Here is a 17,179-nt window from a genome sequence, read left to right as displayed (position 1 = left end):
TTCCCAAATAAATTTCAACAAAATGTATATGACCAAGATTATAACTACTGTTGGGGCAGGTGGGAATTTTATAGACATCTTTTCAAAGGCTAAACTCAATTACATATCATGAGGTAAGATTAGTTGGATAGAATTTCTTTTTCTGTAAAGAAGAAATAGTTTCAAGTAATAGTGGAAAATCCAGGTTAAACACAGGCATGCAGAATTCTAGTCAAAGCTTATCCAGGGCCTCAGAGCTTAATTTTTTATACAGAACAGAAAGAATGGAAGGCTAGCCGGGGAATCTTCCCCAAAGCACCAGAGGCTTAGGGCTGTCCCCTACCCTGCGGCCCAGGCGAGTAAGCAGGCCCTCGTCGTCCAGGGCCCCCAGCGTGTACAGCTGCTCCATGGCTGTGATCAAGGTTTCCATTGGCGGGGCATCCATGAAGTCAAAGGACAGCAGGTCATTGATGCCCATGGCCTAGAATAGAAGGGAACAATGTGTAGATGGCAGGGTCAGCCTCACCAGTGCTCACATGGAGGGAGACTACTTGTCACCTTCTTATTTCTTCAACTGCAATTAGGAAGCTACCAGAGCGATTAGCAGGAGGGCTGGGTCACACAAACCTCAAGACTGTTAGAAAACACATACTTTCTTGGAAAACATTTTAAAAAATTCTCTCAGAATATACAGCTCAAGAACCAAAAGACAAAAATTTTTAAATGGGCAAAGGTAGACATGTCTCCAAAGATATATAAAAATGGGAACAAACACAAGAAAAGATGCTCAATATAACTAGTAATCAGGGAAATGCAAATCAAAACCACATGAAATACCACTTCATACCCACTAGGATGGCGACAGCTATAATTTAAGAAAGAAAATAATAAGTGTTGGCAAAATATGGAGAAACAGGAATCCTCATACATTGCTGATGGGAATAAAATGGTGCGGCTGCTTGGTGATTCACCAATAAGTTAAACACAGAGTTACCAGGTGATCCAAGAATTCCACTTCTAGGTATACACTCAAAAGAAATGAAAGAAGGGACTCAGCACAAATACTTGTACATTAATGTTCATAAGAACATTACTCACAATAGCTAAAAGGTAGAAACCACCCAAAAGTCCATCGATGGATGAATGGATAAACAAAACACATTGTATATACATACAATGGAATGTTACTCACCCTTAAAAACAAATGAAATTCTAATACATGCTACAGCATGATGAACCTTGAAAACAACAAGTAAAATAAGCCAGATCAAAAGGACAAATACGTGCAATTCCTTTTATCTGAGGTACCTAGGCTAGGCAGATTCATAGAGACAGAAAGTAATTTGGTTACCAGGGGCAGGAGGGAGGGGGAAGGTGATAGTTTAGCTAAATGAGTACAGAGTTTCAATTTGGGATGATCAAAAAGTTCTGGAAATGGATAGTAGTGACAGCTGCTCAATACTGTGAATGTACTTAGTGCCACTGAACTAAACATTTTAAAAGATTACAATGATAATGTGTTATATATTTTATCATAACAATTAAAAAAAAATCAGCTTGCCCTGTCTCCTGCATACAAAATATCTCCTGTGTATCTAGAAAGTGCCCTGTGTGCCATGTTAGGTGGGAGGGATATAAAGAGGACAAAGATAGGGTCCCTGCTCTCAGAGTTCACCATGGTGACACACAAAACCACATGCAATCGCCTGCCTGCCATGGAGCAGGCATTTGATACATCTGTTAGCTAATCTGATGAATAAAAGAAACAAATGCTGCACTATCCAAATGTGTATAAAGGCAGGACCTAAGCGTTCTGTTTCTTTTCCACAGAAGTGATGGCGACCATAAACCCAGCAGGTGTTCAATAACTGCTTACTGTATGAATAAGAACAACAAGGAATTATGTTAGCAATCAGTAAGTGTTGTGCCAAGTGCCTTTACCTGCACTACCTCATTTATCTTCACAGGAGAGACTATTAACAGCCCCCTGCTTTGAGAGGAGAATACAGAGCAGAGAGCCGAGCAGGTAAATTTACCAAAGACACACAGCTCAGAGCAGACCTTTGAGCCACAGATGCCTCTCTGTTCTCACTTCAGAGACTGGAGCAGGCTTTTTTTTTTTTTCTCTGAAGCTCTGTTTTAGCCTTTCGTACAGGGAATGAATAATAAATTACAACAGAACACTGTGCATTAGTAAAGTGCCAGGGCTCCAGGGCAGCACTGGAGTCGGGGGGCGGCGCTGGGTAGGGGTGCCATCATCTGGGAAATTACTCATGCGGCTCCCCCTGCCAAGAGAGACTGAAGGTTCTCACTGGGGACTGAGAGAGGAAGAGCAGTGATTTAGAATGAAACCCAGCCCCAGGGGGCCAGTCTGAAACCTGTACTAACTGTTGTTCCCTTGCAAAGCTTTTGGATTGGGGGTTTTGCTTCCGTTTTAAAAGAATAGAATTGGATGTGAAAGTTAAAGGGTTGAGGGAAGTGAGTTTGTCCACAGTTTGGCACTGCCTTGATTTGTCTAATATCCTGTTAGAAAGATAATACTCCTAACTAAAATCTTTTATAACCAAATATCCTGCTGGTTATGATGGCAAGAAAAGAAACATCACAGCATACATGCCAATTTAGCCCCAGACCCGCGGTGGAGAGGCTGTTATCACAGCCATTTGCCTTGTACCCAAAGGGACGGGTTCCATAAGGTTACTGAAGTATTTAACAAGATTCATAAAACTGAGATCCATTCACTAAGGCCATAGAATTGGACTGCTCCACCAGCCCATTCTAACAAGACAGTGATTTCTACCTTGAGCGAGAGCACTGTGCTTGCTAAGTTGGTTCTCTGAATTTCTGGCACGTTGGTGGTCAGCATTTCATCTCGGTAGGCACGTTCTGTGTACAGCCTATAACACTTCCCTGGGCCTGTTCTCCCAGCTCTGCCAGCTCGTTGCTTTGCCTGAGCCTAGAGGGGTGGGAATAAAAATATCAGATCTGTTAAACATTCCTTAATGGCTTCACCCAGGAAATCCTAGAAAGGGGGGCACTTTCCAACAGGGCAAAACCTAAAATGGGGTTTATTCACTTCCTCTAGGACTATTTCCAAGAGTTCCTACCACCGCTCTTAATCATCCCCACTCAGGGAACTCTGTTCAAGTGAGGCCAAATATTAATATAAGCAAGTGAATAGAAGAAATACTGTAAAGATCACAGAAATATACCTTCAAACTAGTGTGGCACAACATAAGTAAGAAAGCATAAAACCAAATGACAAAACCCACCTTCCACCATAACCAAAAATATAAGTGAACTGAATAAATATAATTTAATCACACCAGTGAATGACTCTGCAGCTGTTTTAAAAATCAAGTTTTTGAGATGCTCAATGATAGATGAACAGGTTCATTCACAGAGGTGAAAAAGCAAGTTGCCCAACAATACTAATTTTATTTTTTTTAACCTTAATGTAAATATACAAACTATCAGAAATAAAAAACTAGGAAAAAATACCCTATAATGTTAACTTTGGCTAACTCTGATGCTAGGCTTGTAGATGAGTTCTATTTTCTTTAATAAATATCCAATAATGAACATATATTACCTTAATTATCAGGAAAGTTAAATATGAATCAAAACCCACATACTACACTATTAAAATTGCAATCTAAAATAAACATGCAAAAAGATGGACAAGAAAAAACATCATAATGAAGACAGTGGTTGGTGGCAACAGGACTATGGGCAATTTTCAAAATAATGTTATATTACTTCTGTACTCAGGGGAGAGGGGCACTAATTTTTAAAATTAAAAACAATATGTAGGTTAGCCCCAGGTTGCTAGGAAACCAGTGAATAGCAATCTGGAGAGGGCCATTTTCTGACAAAACCATCTGTCTTATAAATAGTATCAGGGTTTACGAGTTTCTATGCCAGCTCCAACCAAAAGATAAGAGTATGAGAGGTCACTACCCACTCAGAGGGAGGCAGCAATCAGATTCCACAACATTCTACAGATGTTTCTCAAATTATGGAGGGCAGATACAAATAATTTCTCCATCACTGCGAGGTGCATGTATCACCCCCAGAAGAACTGGTACAGAACACACATGCTGGGACCACTGCTGCTGCTGCTGCTGCTGCTAAGTCACTTCAGTCGTGTCCGACTCTGTGCGACCCCCCAGACGGCACCCCACCAGGCTCCCCCGTCCCTGGGATTCTCCAGGCAGGAACACTGGAGTGGGTTGCCATTTCCTTCTTCAATGCATCAAAGTGAAAAGTGAAAGTGAAGTCGCTCAGTCAGTCCGATGCTTAGCGACCCCCTGGACTGCAGCCTACCAGGCTCCTCAGTCTATGGGATTTTCCAGGCAAGAGTATTGGAGTGGGGTGCCATTGCCTTCTGCCCAAGTTTAATTTCTTTCTCTTTTTGAGCCACATCCCACAGCAGGCATGGCTTCGCAGGTAGCTCAGTGAGTAATCTGTCTGCAATGCAGGAGACTCAGAAAACATGGGTTCAGGTTGGGAAGATCCCCTTGAGGAGGGCATGGCAACCCACTCTAATATTCTTGCCTGGAGAATCCCTTGGACAAAGGAGCCCGGTAGGCTGCAGTCCATCGGGTCGCAAAGAGTCAGACACGACTGAGCGACTTCACTTTCACTTTTCACTTTCCTGCATTGGAGAAGGAAGAAAATGTGCTTGACCCATCAGCATAGAAACCAGCAGCACCACCACCAAGAAAGAACCTTGTCTAACATTTTGCCTGTACTACGCTTTCAATTGCAGGTACGTTCACATACACTGTGCACAGGCACATACCATCTATTTTTATTTTTATTTTTTTTTACCATCTATTTTTAAACAAAAACTGGATTATACTACTCATGCTATTTTGTAGCTCACTTTTTTCAAATAATATATCATAGTTATGTGCTTATGTCATTAAACATACACACCACTATGTTAATGCCACACAACATTCTATGGCATGAATTTACCATACTTTATTAAACTACTTCCCTTTCAGAACTAATTTATAATTTTCTCAGGTTCCCTCTAGTACAAATAATGCTTCATGAACATCCTTTTCCATTACCTTTGGATATGAGTTCAATCATTTCTAACTTTCAGATTTACTTCCAGAAGCAGAACTGTTAGGTTCAAGAAATGAACTTTTAAATTTCAGATACACTGGGGCCAAACTTCCTTCAAAAAGGATGATCAGGATATTCATTTAAAAATATAATTCAGGCAGGAAACCATTCCATTATTACCAAACAAACACTATCATTTCTTGAATTATTACTATCTCAGATATTTGTGGCCAAGTGCAATATTTTTAAAAATAATACTCTTAAGATAATCAAGGGTGCTAAGATTAAATTTCTTTTTTTAAGTTCCAGTTTTATGGGGTTTTTTTAATGTTGAAACGCTATTCTGAAGATTAAAAACAAACAACACAAAATCTCCTGTATCTCAACAAAGAAGCCAGTATCTTAAAACAATAAAGTTAAAAATACAAAACCATAAAAAATGTCAGAAAAGCCCTAACCAGGATTTTCAGAAAAGCTGCCAGAAGAAGTTGTCCTACCTGAGAAATAGGAGTCACCACGAGCTGGTCAATCCCTGTCTTAGAATTGTACACCTTCTGCTTCACGAATCCAGGGTCTACCACATAGTAAATGCCATCAATAGTCAGCGATGTCTCTGCAATGTTGGTGGCAATCACGACCTGTAGGCAAGAGGGACATAGTTGGATTGAACTGCCCAGTCTCAGTCCTGAGGTGTGAAATAAGACTTCTGAACTCGGACATCTTTCCAAAGAGATTGTGCAGCTCTCTCCCTCTCTCTAGATGGTTAGAGAGCACTTAATCTCTGTTTAGCCCCAAATGGGTGGAAGGGGAGGTGCCTTCATCTTAAGTGTTAGGCTGGGGAGGGAGTGGTACCTGAGAGAAGTGGAATAGGAAAAAGCAATGGCCAATCAAAGCCAATTTCATTTGTGCAAATGGCTACATCCCTCATTTTCTAGATCCAATGCTGATTACTACAATTTTAATTTTCTAGCACCCTGGGAAGGCAGAGATTTCCTGGTATCACATGTGCCAGCGCAAAATGAGATTTTCCTTCCCCCACAGGGACATCTGTACTACAAAATGAGCTGTTTGTGTATGTGGAACAAGAGGGAGACTTTTTTTTTCTGATCATAAAATGAACCACGAGGCAGCAGAGGAATTTCACGATTTGTGTGTAAAAAGCGGCATATGTGATCTAGATGATTGGTCTCAGCCTGGTACTGCCACTCTTCTTCCACCCAGAGGTTCAGATAATAAAACACAATTGCTTGGAAAAAATCATTGCCAGGAGGCACCAGAACATCTCACCTCACGCCAGCATTTTACTGGCCCTGAAAGGCTTCTACCTGCCAGAGAACTCCCCCGTGGAGAGCAGCACAATCACCAGGAATAGAGTAGGAGTCACCGTTTTCCTCTCAAACCTGCTCCTCTTCATTTGCCTCCTCAGCACTATCTTCCACCTAGCAGCCTGAGCCAGAAACCTGGTAGTCATTCCTGACTTCTCCCCACTGCCCTTCCCTAAATCTCCAGGCGCCCACCATGTCTTGACCGTTCTAACTCTTCAATGTTATTCAGATCCATCTGTCTTCCAGATGGTTACTAGATTCATTCTGGTGATCATTTTATAATGTATGCAAATGTCAAATCACTTTGTAGTGCCCCTGAAACTAACATAATGTTGTACATCAACTGTGTTTCAATTAAAAAAGAAAATCCATCTGTCTTCCATTCCTAGGTATGTACTCAAGAGAAAGAAAACATATGTCCACACAAAAACTTGTAAACAAATGTTCACAGCAGCGTTATTCATAACAGCCAAAAGGTGGAAACAATCCAAATGTCCATCAACTGATGAATGGATAAACAAAATGTGGTACATTCTGTTCTACAACAGAGTATTCTTCAACATTAAAAAGAAATGAAGTGCTTATACATGCTACAACATGGATGAATCTTGAAAACACACTAAGTGAAAGAAGGACCACAAATTATAATGACTCCATTTATATGACATGTCCAGAACAGGTGAATCCAGAGACAGAAAGTGGTTCCCAGCAGCTGAGCAGAGGGGTGAATGGGGGATGATTTCAAAAGGGTCTCTTTTGAGGATGATGAGTTTGTTCTAAAAATTAAGTTGTAGTGATTAATGGTTAGTGATGAATGATTAATAATGGTAATTCATGACTGCACAATTCTGTGAATATACTAAAAAAATTCTGTGACTATACTAACATATACTGAATTTTATGCTGTAAAGGGGTAATTGTTCGGTATGTAAATTATATATCTCAATAAAGCTATTAGGTAAAATCCATCTGTCTCCTTTCCCACTGTCTCACACATACTCACACAGTCAATTCCAGCGGCTGGAACTACACATCTCCCTGAAAACCCTCACAGCTCTTGGCTAGGAGGGCCTGTTCTGTTGACTTGGAATGCATGTTGTCCTGCTCGTCTTGTCTAGGTGAACACCCGCACGTTCTTCAGGACTAGCTTAGATCCTAACTTCCAGTAAGAACACTGGGCTGGGTGCTCCCCCTCTGAAGACCCAGCGCACCAGTAGCACTGTCACACTCTATGGTAAAAGCCTGTCTACTGGTGGATGTTCCACAGCAGACAGAAGCCTGTCCTCAGATGGCAGCCCTGTGTCTACCCCGAAGTCTGGGAAATGCTCAAAAAACGACCCGTCAAATGAAAGCAAAGGGAGGAAGAAGAGCAGGGATCATATACAAGACCCTCATTCCTTAACAAACTGTTTGGACTACTTCCTAAAATATAATACACAAGACTCACATACACCATAAGCAATTCCCGTCAGCAACAGTTGCATACACCACATGGTTTCAGAACACAAGTGCCTGTGTTACCTTTCTGCTGCCAGGTGGAGCTGGGTCAAAGATTCTGGTCTGCATCTCACTGGGGAGAGCAGAGTACACTGGGAGGATAATCAGCTCTGGAACATCAGGTCCCAGGGATTTCATTCTTTCATACAGGATCTCGCAAGCAGTATCGATCTCTTCCTGACCAGTCAGGAAGACCAGGATATCACCTAAGAGGAGAACAGGAGCATGAATTGACTTCCTCGGTGTGTGTTCTATACAAAGGCTACACTGACATTCACAGAACTCCAAAAGGTGGAAAACACTCTAATATTCTGTTCTCTAACAAATTAAGAGGTTTTCCTCTATCCATGTTTATTCTGTTTGTTGTTTTGGTTTTTTAAATTTTAAAAAAATTTGTGTCCATGTTTAAATAGATGTATTTATACCCTGCATACTATTATTTATATTTTCATCACCACCACTTCAAACATGCAAACCTGAGACCTATAGACCAACCAATATTTAAAAGGCATTTTTTTTTAAATGAGCAAAAATACCCACATCAGGACTTTTGGCCTAAGAGGAAAAATGCTCTTTTCCCCCTACCTGGTGGTTCTGTTAAGTGGATCTGCATGACTGTGATCAAGCTGGCATCTAGATAATCGGTTTCAGGTTCCTTTGTGTACAATATTTCCACTGGGTATGTTCGACCTGGGATGGTAAAGATGGGAGCTTCATAGAAGTACTGAGAAAACTTCACAGCATCCAAGGTGGCTGAGGTGACAATCAGTTTCATGTCCTGCCGTTTCTGAACCGTCTAAAGGGAAATGCAATGCAGCTTACTAAAACAGACTGCCCAAAAAAGGCACAGGTACTCAAATTCAATTCCCAGGCTTTCCTGGTGGTCTAATGGTTAGGAATCCTCCTGCCAATGCAGAAGAAATGGGTTCAATCCCTGGTCCGGGAAGATCCCACATGCCGCAGAGCAACTAAGCCCACACACCACAACAACTAGAGCCCGTGCTCCACCAAGAGGAGCCACTGCAATGAGAAGCCCCACACCACAACTAGAGAGTAGCCCCTGCTCTCTGCAACTTGAGAAAGCCCACATGCAGCAACAAAGACCCTGCACAGCTAAAAATAAATGATAAAGTAAGCAAATCTTAAAAAATAACATCTATTCCCAGAATTCAGTTCCCAACAGGCAGAAGGGTCACTGAAGAGCATCTAGTTACCTTTTTCAGCAATCCAAAGAGCACATCAGTATGAATTGTCCTCTCGTGCGCCTCGTCCAACATGATGATTGCATACTGAGTGAGGTCGGGGTCGATCAGGCATTCTCGGAGCAACATCCCGTCTGTCATGTACTTGATGACTGTTTCAGGGCTGGTGCAGTCCTCAAATCGAATGGTGTAGCCCACCTAAAGTAGAACAGAAGTGGAAAACCTTAGACACAAACCTCTCCTTTTTGCCATCTTCACTCACGATTTCAGCCCAGACTATTACCCGTAATTTTAATAGATAGAATTTGACCAAGATGTACAGTGATTTCCTCAAAGTAAAATCTGCCTGGGGTTTGATCCTGAACAGATCTGATGACCATGAGAAACCCTCTCTCTCTCAGGAGAAACCTGAAAAAAGGTAGTATTATTTCCAGGACAGCGTCATCACCCACTCACCTCTTGGCCTAAGCAACAACCGAACTCCTCTGACACTCTTTTGGCCACAGACATGGCCGCTACTCTTCTAGGCTGGGTACATCCAATCTTTCCCCTGGAAGTGTAGCCCGCCTCCGCCAGGTACTGGGTGATCTGCGTGGTCTTCCCAGACCCAGTCTCTCCAATAACAATCAGGATCTGGTTGTCATGGACAGCCTGAAGGCAACCAAATGTAAGTAAGGTCATTAAAATCTTCCACACATTACTCAGGAGTAAAATAATTGATTAAGTTCTAACATTAAAGGAGAAAAAGGGGAAACAGTGGTACACATACGTAAGATGACAACCAGGGTTTAAATTTTTAAGTATACATAGAAAAAAATATTAACTGATTTTCTATGGGTGATCTTCTTTTTCAACTTAGTAGGTAAAGAATCTGCCTGCAATGCAGATGTGGGTCAGGAAGATTCCCTGGAGAAGGGAATGGCTACCCACTCCAGTACTCTTGCCTGGAAAATTCCATGGACAGAGGAGCCTGGTAGGCTACAGTCCATGGGGTCACAAAGTGTCGGACATGACTGAGTAACTAACACTTTCACTTTCAACACTTTCCCAGATGGCTCAGTGGTATAGAATCTGCCTGCCAATGCAGCAGATGCGGTTTGATCCCTGAGTCAGGAAGATCCCCTGCAGAAAGGAACGGCAACTGCCTCCAGTATTCTTGCCTGGGAAATCCCACAGACAGTGGAGCCTGGAAGACTGCAGTCCATGAGGTCACAAAAAGAGTCGGACATGACTTAGCAACCGAGCACACACGCACACATAACAAATTTAAAACTTTAAACTTTTAATTTTATTTACATTTTTGGATGCTCCCAGAAGCATGCAGGATCTCAGTTCCCCAACCAGGGATAAAACTTGGGCCCCCTGCAGTGAAAGCATGAAGTCCTAACCACTAAACCACCAGAGAATTCCATGAGTATTTTTTTTCCTTTAAACTGACTCAATTATTTAAAAACATATTGTCTTCCTTAAACTCATAAAAATACAATGATGCCAAAAGCATAAATTATCCAGCTCACCCTGATATTTTATATACATATATGTATGTTTTTTCAAGTATTATATGCACATGATTAAAGAATTCAGTAGCAAATAAAGACAGTTCCTTTCTACTGTCATTCTCAAATCTCCAGTACCTTAGCCCCTAAAGTCACTTGATTTCTATACTGTTTATAACAGCAAAGGACTGCCATCAACCTACATGTCTATTAACACAGGACTAGTTAAATAAGCCACAGTACACCCACATAACAAAGCACTAAAAAAAAAAATAGGGAACAATGCTGAGCTGTGTCACTGAGGGGGAAAAAGCAAAATACAGAACTATATATATAATATGCTGCCATCTAGAAACATACATGGTTCATATAAAACGTACGATACCTCTGTGTGTATGTACATACATATATTTGTACTTGTTTGTATAAGAGATCATTGAAAGGATTTGCTGGAAACTAATAAAGAATGTTGCCTCAGGAAGGTTTCATGATCTTAAATCAGATCGCAAGAAAATAGAAACAAGTACCTGAAATAGAGACTTGCCTCGATGGGAAGTCAAGCATCCCCATTTTTCTTACTCAACACAATACTCTGCCCACTTGTAATTGCTCCAGGGATCCCCAGTTCAAATAGATTTATTTCCTCATAGAAATAATGTAGAATAATATATATGTATTTTTTTTAAGTAGCTGGAAATGTTTTTTTTCCTATTCTCTTCAGAAAAGCCACTTCAAATGCACTGATATCAATTAGGACATGTTATTTTTAGAAAACACCCTGATTTCCGCACCAACACGTCATAAATAGCTTCTCACCTGGACCAGTTGCTCCTTCAGCTTGTAGATGGGAAGGCTCTCCCTTTGTTCAATGATTGACATCTGGGTCTTTTTTCCATATGAAGCTTTGTTGCCCCCAAAGGCATGCTTCTTCCACTCAGGAATGTCATTGGGCATCATCCCAATACCCCTCATGTTGGCAGCAATCTGCCTGCCTTCCGCTGAGAAGGAAAACAGGTGACTTATCAACCTCACTGTCCCTTGCCAACCCTGAACAGATCACATTTCTCCAGTACATTCCTCCTCTCTGCATCCTGTCTTTAAGCCATCATCTCTCCTCTGAACTATTATAAACGCCTCCTAATTCACCACATGTGTTTACTCTTTACCCAGCCAATCCATTCTGCAGGGCACCCTCAATAATCCTTTGGAAATTCCATTCTGATCTTGCCACGCCCCCACTTAGAACTTTGCACCATTTCCCACTGAACACCAGGAATGAGCCTCAATTCCTAATGCTATCTACAAAATCCTTGCAGCCACATCTCACCCCTGCCCCTGTGAACTCCACCCATCACTCTGTTACAGCCACACAGGTTTTCTTTCCGACATCACAGCCTCAGCACAGGCTATTCCTCAGCCTGGAACATACTCCCCAACCCCCATGCATCCCCATGGACAGACTAAATCCTATTTATCCTTCAGGCCTTTGTCTTCCCAGGGAAGTGACCCACAATAGCCAAACACACCTCTACTTCTTATCTAGCACTGGTTCATGATTTTACTAATTAGTTATTTGGTAATTATCTGGTTAATACCCAACTTCCCCACCAAACTGTAAACCTCATAAGAGCAGGAACCATGTCTGTCTTCTTCACAGCTGTATCCCCATGTACTTAACACAAACAGTATTTGTTATGACTTATCCAACAGTCAGTTAATATTTACTACACAAGAATTATATGAAAAGAGACATTTCAGAGCTGTATTATCTTTAGAAATAAAAATTTTTAAGTTATTCAAAAGAAAACAGCCATCTAATGATTTGACCACAGTTACGAAAACTTTTAAAAAACAAAACAAACAAAAACATGCTCTAACTGAAGGGAAAAACTGCATCACCGAAGTCAAGGCTAAATCTTCAGTTACGTGATGGCAGTGTCCTCTCCCTGCATATTTGAAGGTTCAGATTTTGTTTTAAGTCCACATACCCACCCACCCCCAGAGTCCTACCATCAGGCAGCGGATCAACCCAATGTTTGTTGAGTCCCATGGGAATAGAATCCATCTCAGCTTCCCGCTGTGCTTGCTTAAGTTCCCGCCTTTCTTTGGCCAAGGCACTCTGCATCATTGCTGCTTGGGAGAGGGAGCCATCTGGATTCTAGTGCAACAGAGGACAAGGCAACAGCAGAATGGGATCTCAGCATGCATTGAATATCCAGGAAATAAAATGTAGTTGTTAAGCCACTCAAATCTAAAAAAGAGACTCACCCAGAAGAAACTTCATATCAACATACTAGACTTCATGAAAGAAGTGGATCCAACTGTACCATATTCAAAGAACATGAACAAGGACAGTGATAAATCACTGAAAGAATTGGGCATTTTTGGCTTGAAGATGAGAACCCCAAGAGAAAAGCCATATTCTTGTGTATGATCCTGAGAACTAAAATTAAGACCAATGTAGATGCCTCAATAAGACATATTTAGTTCTATCTAAAGAAGTCTACTGATCAGATCCATCTGGGGATGTAATGGGTCTCCTCAAGAGCTGCTGAATTCCCTGTCACCAACACTGTCAAGCAGACATGAGAAGACCACATGAGATGAACTGCAGAGGATATATGGTTGGATTATAAGCAACAGTTGGGCCTTTAAGATACCTTCTTCCAAACCCCAAATTTTATCGTAACGATTTCATGAATTCTCTTCACAGCTCTACCCTACACAACATCTACTGCTATAGCCTTCTACTGGGAACCCCAATTGGTCAAGTGATCCATTAACAATTGCCCTTGAACCTGTAAGGTGATGCCTCAAGCCTTAAAGCCTGGACAAAGGCAGTGATGATAGATCCAGCACTCATATTTATCTCTGCTTCCTCCCAAAACACACTAAAATGAGACTGTGAGAATTTAAAAGGCAAAAACAACAAAGTCAAGTCAATCTTCCTCTATAACAAAAACATTCTAGACCCCAACCAACAGTCACTACTGCCTCCTATGGCCTGAGTTCTGCTTACTCAGATCTAGTAACCTGCTCTGAAAAACTGAATCGTTACTTTAGGAAAAGAAGTTCACTTGACACATCCAGGTTAAGAGTCCCGGTGTTTCTCACCTTAACGATTTTGATAGGACTCATGTCCATGCTCTGCTTGGTGTGCCCTCTCAGGAACGGAGGCTCTTCCTCAACCAGCTCAATCTCAAGGTCCTCATCTGGAAATCCCCCAAAAGAAGAATTAGCCAGAAACAAAAGATATAAATGACCAATCATTCTGACATAAACCATTAATTTCCACAGGCATCAGCAATCTTTATCAAAGATAGCTCCCAAGGTCAAAACTCTAATGTGGGTGACTACCCTGCCCAACAGCCATTTCGAAGGCATTTGTGCTCCAGCCTAAGAATGGATCGGAGCTTCTTTCAAAAGAAGTTAAGCCTGTGGAGAATTGTTGTCTGATATTCTAAATGGTACTAAAGCATTTGCCATTCAACTTCATGTGGAATAACAACTCTTAGCCCACAATAGATGAGGGTGGGGGGCGAGTTTAGTTCGATAACATCAAATGTTGGCAAGGATGTAGAGCAACAGAAACTCACTTACACTTATAGCAGTAGTGTAAATTGGTACAAAAACTTTAGGAAACAATGAGGACTGCCTGGTAAAGTTGAACACACACATGTCCTGCTACCTAGTAATTCTCCTCCTATGTATTCAGGAAAAAGAGACAGTCTTGCACATGTGCATTAAGAGACAAGTACATGAATTTCATAATAGAACTTTTCATAAAGGCAAACAAAAACCCCCCAGAAAACAGCCCATATACCCATCAAAAGTAAAATGGATAAATTATGGCAAATTTATACACAGAAAAACTCTACAGCAGTGAAAACAAATGAAATTTAACTATAAAAATCAACACAGATATATACTGAAAGAATAATGATGACTCAAGAAAAAAAAGGAAGTTCAAAAACAAACTAAACAATACAGTGTTTAGGGATAGACAGGTGGTAAGATGCTAAAAAAAACAGGAAATAAGGTAAAATTCAGGATGGTGATTACCTAGAAGAGGAAGGAGAAAGCTCTAATCAGAGCGAGCATGTAAAGGCTTCAAAGGTACTGATAAAGTTCTACTCTTATGGCAGAAAGTGAAGAAGAACTAAAGAGCCTCTTGATGAAAGTGAAAGAGGAGAGTGAAAAAGTTGGTTTAAAGCTCAACATTAAGAAAACTAAGATCATGGCATCTGGTCCCATCATTTCATGACAAATAGATGGGGAAACAGTGGAAACAGTGGCTGACTTCATTTTCTTGGGGCTCCAAAATCACTGCAGATGGTGATTGCAGCCATGAAATTAAGTGACACTTACTCCCCGGAAGGAAAGTTATGACCAAGCTAGATAGCATATTCAAAAGCAGGGACATTACTTTGTCAACAAAGGTCCATCTAGTCAAGGCTATAGTTTTTCCAGTAGTCATGTAAGGATGTGAGAGTTGGACTATAGAGAAAGCTGAGCACAGCAGAATTAATGCTTTTGAACTGTGGTGTTGGAGAAGACTCTTGAGAGTCCCTTGGACTGCAAGGAGATCCAACCAGTCCATCCTAAAGGAGATCAGTCCTGGGTGTTCATTGAAAGGACTGATGCTGAAGCTGAAACTCCAGTACTTTGGCCACCTGATGAGAAGAGCTGACTCATTTGAAAAGACTGGATACTGGGAAAGATTGAGGGTGGGAGGAGAAGGGGACGACAGAGGATGAGATGGTTGGATGGCATCACCGACTCAATGAACATGAATTTGGGTAAATTCCAGGAGTCGGTGATGGACAGGGAGGCCTGGTGTGCTGCGGTTCATGGGGTTGCAAAGAGTCAGACACGACTGAGCAACTGAACTGAACTGAATTGGGTGGTGGGTACAGAGGTTTTCATTTGTTATTGTTATATAAACCATATATGCTTCATTAAGGAATTTATTTCACAATTTAAAAAAAAACTACCAATAGGCTAAGCTTAAAAATTGTTTCCATGGCAACTCAGAGGTAGTCTAGGTGGATCCAAGGTTTAGAGAACAATTACTAAAAATATGAGATCAAATTCACTCCCCCAAATACTAGAACTTCTTGTATCTTAAAAACTGATTGTAGGCACCTTATATCCTAAAAACTGATCATAAGCAACAAGTACAGCAATATATAAATATTTATCAAAAAAATAAGGGATTTTTGCCTCCATCATGAAAGGACCCTTGTTCTTTGAGAGAAGAGCTGTGAGACCCACGAAACAGATGAGTTTAACCACTGGTTTAAACTACAAATAAACCCTATCTATGGTTGAACTTGCCAACTGTCCTCCCAATCCATCATCCTGGTCCATCTAAGTGGCTGGTTACCTTCTTCATCATCCACTTTAGGGAGAATGCCAGTCTCTTCATCGAAGTCTGGGAACTCTTCCTTGGAAAGGACATTGGCAGCAATCATCTAGCCAAAGGATAAAAGGAAACATTTATTGCCTGCTAGATCAACACTCTTCTTTTGACTTTATACAAAGACTTCATGTAGGAAACCGAGGTTTTTTCCTCTGCTGACCCAAGACTGCAGGGCCTCAAACACCATATATCCCACCCCTGGAGGTACAACATCATGCCCAAAAGCACAGCTCAAGAGTCGCATTCCCAGGACATGTTATCTGCTCCCTGACTCCATAGCACTCTGCACATTCCGTATTATGTAAAAGGTAAACCTTCCCAGTTATATGCTTCAATTTGTCTCCTCCGCTGGACTTGGGAGTTCCTCAAAGGTAGGAACCATGATACATTTATCCTCATAGCCCTAGTTTTCGCACAGTGGCCTGGCACACTGGGGTTTTGATGTTTACTGACAAATGATGAAAACAGGAACAATCGTTCAAACAGCACTTAACCACATACAGATCTAAGAACATCACTTCTACTAACTCATTTAATCCCCACAATACCAACACTGGCCCTGTTTTACAGGTGGGGGCTCTGAGGCACAAACAGGTAGTATAACTTGGCTCAGGATGATAAGCTGAGTGGTCTGAAGTCCAGGGTCCACACTCATAACCATCATGCTACACCCTGAATGACTGCGGCCATAAAAGCAAAGGGCCCCAACCTGCTTGATCTCCCACTTCTCTGGGTCAGAGATGCGGGTAAGGCGCTTGCGCTCTAGTGAGTCATCCTCTACTTCAGGGGCACTGACGAGGGACAGGTGGGTAGGCCTGTCTGGATTCCTCATAGAGGTCTCTTCGTTGGTCTCCCCGACAAGATTCCGCCGTCGATTTGGGTTTAGATCTTCTCCAGTCTCTTGATCCACATCCTAAGGCACAAAAACCAGGGAGAGCGTTTACTTGCCGTTCTCTTCTGCCTCCTTAACCACCAGATGTGGAAATCAGCTGCATATCTTACCTACCTTCATGCTCAAGCTGGTTTTGGTCCCAGTGAAGGACAGCACTTTGACCTTGACCCTCTGGCCTTTGCTCACCACGTCAGCCACATTGGCCACACGGCCTTCCCGCCGGAGCTCAGAGATGTGCACCAGGCCTTCCCACCGCTTCCTAAGGAAGTCAGACACATCAGGAACAT

General features: G+C 41.7%; 1 protein-coding gene across 1 annotated transcript in view; it reads right to left on the bottom strand.

The window, feature by feature from the left end:
* The window catches only part of DHX8 (DEAH-box helicase 8), a 30,288-nt gene that overhangs the window by 4,945 nt on the left and 8,164 nt on the right, over positions 1-17,179 (bottom strand). The window contains exons 7-19 of the mRNA XM_052658416.1: positions 17,007-17,151; positions 16,710-16,913; positions 15,965-16,052; positions 13,693-13,790; positions 12,589-12,736; positions 11,395-11,576; positions 9,539-9,733; positions 9,095-9,280; positions 8,466-8,676; positions 7,905-8,086; positions 5,556-5,696; positions 2,780-2,935; positions 323-460 (exon numbers count right to left, since the gene is read on the bottom strand). Of these exons, the coding sequence (XP_052514376.1) occupies positions 323-460; positions 2,780-2,935; positions 5,556-5,696; positions 7,905-8,086; positions 8,466-8,676; positions 9,095-9,280; positions 9,539-9,733; positions 11,395-11,576; positions 12,589-12,736; positions 13,693-13,790; positions 15,965-16,052; positions 16,710-16,913; positions 17,007-17,151 (2,074 nt within the window). The remainder of the gene's footprint in view (positions 1-322; positions 461-2,779; positions 2,936-5,555; positions 5,697-7,904; positions 8,087-8,465; positions 8,677-9,094; positions 9,281-9,538; positions 9,734-11,394; positions 11,577-12,588; positions 12,737-13,692; positions 13,791-15,964; positions 16,053-16,709; positions 16,914-17,006; positions 17,152-17,179) is intronic.

The sequence above is a fragment of the Budorcas taxicolor genome, chromosome 19 (assembly GCF_023091745.1).
Source record: "Budorcas taxicolor isolate Tak-1 chromosome 19, Takin1.1, whole genome shotgun sequence".
Taxonomy (NCBI): domain Eukaryota; kingdom Metazoa; phylum Chordata; class Mammalia; order Artiodactyla; family Bovidae; genus Budorcas; species Budorcas taxicolor.
The sequence above is the reverse complement of the archived record's forward strand: the minus strand, read 5'-3'. Positions and strand labels throughout refer to the sequence as shown.